This window comes from Helianthus annuus, chromosome 9 (assembly GCF_002127325.2).
Source record: "Helianthus annuus cultivar XRQ/B chromosome 9, HanXRQr2.0-SUNRISE, whole genome shotgun sequence".
Taxonomy (NCBI): domain Eukaryota; kingdom Viridiplantae; phylum Streptophyta; class Magnoliopsida; order Asterales; family Asteraceae; genus Helianthus; species Helianthus annuus.
Genome location: NC_035441.2, coordinates 155,430,166 through 155,434,243, shown reverse-complemented (window position 1 = coordinate 155,434,243; position 4,078 = coordinate 155,430,166). Strand labels below are relative to the sequence as shown.

At 34.2% G+C, this 4,078-nt stretch overlaps 1 protein-coding gene across 1 annotated transcript; it reads left to right on the top strand.

Annotated features, from left to right (window-relative positions):
- The first annotated feature begins 2,308 nt into the window (after positions 1–2,308).
- LOC110874829 lies at positions 2,309–3,509 on the top strand. The gene is made up of 3 exons (XM_022123231.1): positions 2,309–2,429; positions 2,983–3,071; positions 3,196–3,509. Exons 1-3 carry the CDS (start codon positions 2,406–2,408, stop codon positions 3,341–3,343), a joined length of 261 nt encoding a protein of 86 aa, XP_021978923.1. The 5' UTR covers positions 2,309–2,405; the 3' UTR covers positions 3,344–3,509.
- The last annotated feature ends 569 nt before the right edge of the window (positions 3,510–4,078 follow it).

Sequence of the window (4,078 nt, the reverse complement as noted above, 5' to 3'; positions counted from 1 at the left end):
AAAAATAGAAAATATAAATATGAAAAAAAACAATAATAACAAAACATAAACAAACGAATATGAACGAACGTAAACAAACATTAACGAACCCTAATTAATGAAAATAAACGAACAACTTATCAAACGTTCACGAACACATGTTCATGTTTGTTCCTTGAATCAATCGAACGAGATTTCATGTTCATGTCTATTACATTACATTACAATTTAAATTACATTACATTAAATTACATTACATTACATTACACTACACTATACTATAATTAATAAAAGAACCTAATAAATAGTTCTTTTAATATTTTAATTATACATAAATTTTTTTTAATACTTTTACTATTTTAATATTATAATAAAAATTATTTTCTTTATAATTTTACTTAACTTTAATATTTTTTATCACGGGTTGGGAAAAACTTGGTGTCAACCGGTATCGAACTGGTACTAACATAAAAAATACTAGTACGATCCTGTTCGGTATCGATACATGAAGGTAAAAACTGACACCAACCTGGTACAGAAAACGCCAAAAGTCGGTACTGAATTGATATTGAAAATCTTTTAGTTCGGGAAATTCGGTATTACTACTCGGTACCATTCGCTCATCCCTGATCACGGGTACCGTACGAACAACAACGGTATCGTACAACTTTTTTTTTTTGTTGATTTTCAACTTTTAATGATTTTTTTTTTAGTTTCAAGGGTAAGGATGAGCTCGGTGCCAACCGATACCGAATCGGTACTGGTACCGAAAATACCGGTTACGGTACCGGTATATGAAGGTAAAAACGGTAGGGAACCGGTACCAGGAACGCCAAAAGTCGGTACCGAATTCATACTTAAGATCTTTCGGTTCGGGAAATTCGGTATCGATACCCAATACCATTTGCTCATCTCTGACCGCTGGTTTCATACAAACATCATTACCATACAAGTTTTTTGGTTGATTTTCTTTCGGTTATCTTTTAGTGTTTTTTCTACATTTTCTTTTTATTCTTGTCAGTTGTTCCATGCGCAACACGCTCGTAGTGATTTCAAACATATGTGAACACAAATTAAATGACAAAAGAAGTTCGCCGCAACACGACGACAGAGATAAAACTAGTTCATTTAGTAAAAGAACTTTCCATTAAATGGTTTGCGAACGATTCATTGAATGTTGGGTTCGTTTACAACCTTTTGATGATATATGATTGAGATCTCTCTCGTTCACTCTAAACTATCCATGATTTTTTTGTTCGGTTTATTTACTTTACAACCCTTATAACATTAGCAATACAGATTGTCAACCCCCAAAGCTTACGACATGGAAGAGAAAAGTCAACGTGGAAAAGAGAGGGCGAGGTGATAAAGGGTGTGGCCTCACAAAAGAAGGGATGCGGTCCGTGAGGGCCGATGGATCATGGTGTTTTTGCCGGAACTTTTTTACATGGTGATTTGAGATCAGTGACGGATCCAAGAGTTATTTTCTGTGGGTGCGAATGAGGGATTCAACCATATTTTCAAAGGGTTCGATCAGATTTTTTACTAAAAGATACAATAGTTTTTTTTAAATGATGTACCCGTCTACCCACACATCAACATGGGTCCGGCCGTTTCCGAGATTCCAACGTTGCTGGCCCTCTTGTTCTTCAGACCAAAAGGGGACCACAAGGTATAAGGTTTGAGTTTAAAAAAAGAACAAAAAAAAAAAAAAACACACACACACAAATAGATGAATGTATATATAATCGAATATAGCTATTCCTTTATCTTTCAACTTTGAAATCTCACAATTTAAGTTTTCTTTTTGGAGTTAATAAATCACACCCTCTTTACGGGTTGTATAGGATTATACGATCCATACAGAATAATCTGACGTGACAAATATTGAGTCGTATAATGATATACGACTGGTATAGATGGAGAAAATATTGGGTCATGTAAACATTCTATACGGGTCGTATAACATTATACAAATCTTATAATATTATTTGGGTTTTGGGTCATATAGCATTATATACAGGTCATATAATGTTATACGACTTGTATAGATGGAGACAAAAAAAAACATTCTCTTATATTTTTTTATACAAAATTCTCCTATACGACCCGTATAATCATCCACAAGCAGGGTGTGAGCGTTTCTTTTTTATCCAAGTAATATGAGGAGATAAACAAAAGTAAATGAAAAGTCATATAAAGACATTATTATATTGTGTTCAAAATGTCACAAACCCAAATCTGTTGGCTTGAAATCAACTTCACATAGTCAAAACCATTGACCATCTCTATAAAGAATATAAATATCAAGATACATTCCCATACATTCCATTCTAACATTTCCAAATTAATCCCGACCTGATCAATCCATTCTACAAAGACATCTTAACTTTTGAAGTTCAACAAGTAGCCAAAACTATTCGAAAATGCCGCGTTGGGTGAGACCTGAGGTAAACATACGATATAATCAGTAGTTACTCTTATCAGTTTCAGAAAAACTTCCAATGTTGTGCACTACTGCAAAAATAAGCGTTGATGACCGATATTTTTTACCAAAAAAATTGATCGCAAAATTAGCGACAAATTTATGTCCGACTGTAATTCGTTGCTAGTAAGTTATTTTTGCCCTTTGTAACGGGTTTATGACAGTTTCGACTGTAACAAGTAACAAATGTTGTAGTGGTGATTGTTAATCTTTGTCATGGCCGGTCAGGACCCGATATTTCGAAGGGCACCGTATTCTAAAAAAATCCGAAATGGATATGTAAAAAAAAAACTAGTAGGTAAACACATACAAACACCAACATAGGCCCACTTACAAAACTATTTTTATGGTTTATATTAGTTAGTGACCCATTGGCATTAGATTTAGACCTTCAGTGAGCACAATACTCAATTTCGTTAAGGCCTAAAGGCACGGTTTTTCGAGCTCGAACAGTGTACACGAATTCTTAGAACCGGCCCCGATCTTTGTGTTATATATAACGTGCATGTTTGATGTAGGTTTATCCACTTATGGCTGCGATGACGTTTGTGACAAGCATGTGTGTTTTCCAGCTTACTAGAAATGTTTTCATGAACCCTGATGTGAGGTGATATTACTTAACGATTTTCATTAAACAATTTGAATATATTTTTTTTTAAATTTAAATAGATTTGTGACTTATTCTTATTTGTTTTGAGGATTTGTTGATTAATTATTGTAAGATATTATAGGGTGAACAAGGTACATCGGACCACGGCTGTGCTCGAAAATCACGACGAGGGTGAAAAATACGCTGAACATGGTCTTCGGAAATTTTTACGTACGCGACCACCGGAGATTATGCCTACGGTCAACTCCTTCTTCTCGGACACCAAATAGACATGGATACGACTTGCTTTTGAACTGCATGCATGCATGCGTATTGTTATGTTAATGTCACCCATGTATTTTTAGTCTTTGGTCTACTTTTATGAGATTTTGCCTTGTGTGATGATGGTGTTGTGAGGTGTAAACGTGATAAATAAATAAACTTGAATGCTTTGTATGTTTTGGAATCAACGTATTTTTTTCAAAATCACACGTCCCATTTGATATATAAATTGGAGCAAATCTGTGACAAAAATCCGTGGCAACAGTTAGGTAGAAAAATTGAAAATTGCGGCAAAATAAATTCCAGTCTCCCATAGAAAAAACATCGCACTTCGCAGCGATAGCGACACTTAACCTTGTCGCTAAGAGGTCACAAACATGATTCCTAACAATGGTGACCAACTGCACATAATACGAGATGGACCAAACCTGTTGCAAAGAGGTGTTTGCAACGGTTATGTCCATTGCAAGTATTACGGCACAAACCACATTTATTCTAAAAACCGTGAGAACAGATTGTAGCACTTAAAAAATTTAAATTAACACATACTAAAACAACACATACATAAAAATAGCACTTTGGAATTATATTAGCACGTGTAAATTAAACATGATAATTGATTTTAGCACATATGTTAATTATATCAGCACTTTTCTTTGTAGTAGCACATTGAAAACAAATGAGGATCCAAAAAAATAAAAAATTAAAAAGCTGCTCGTTGGCATAATTATAAGGAATTTAAT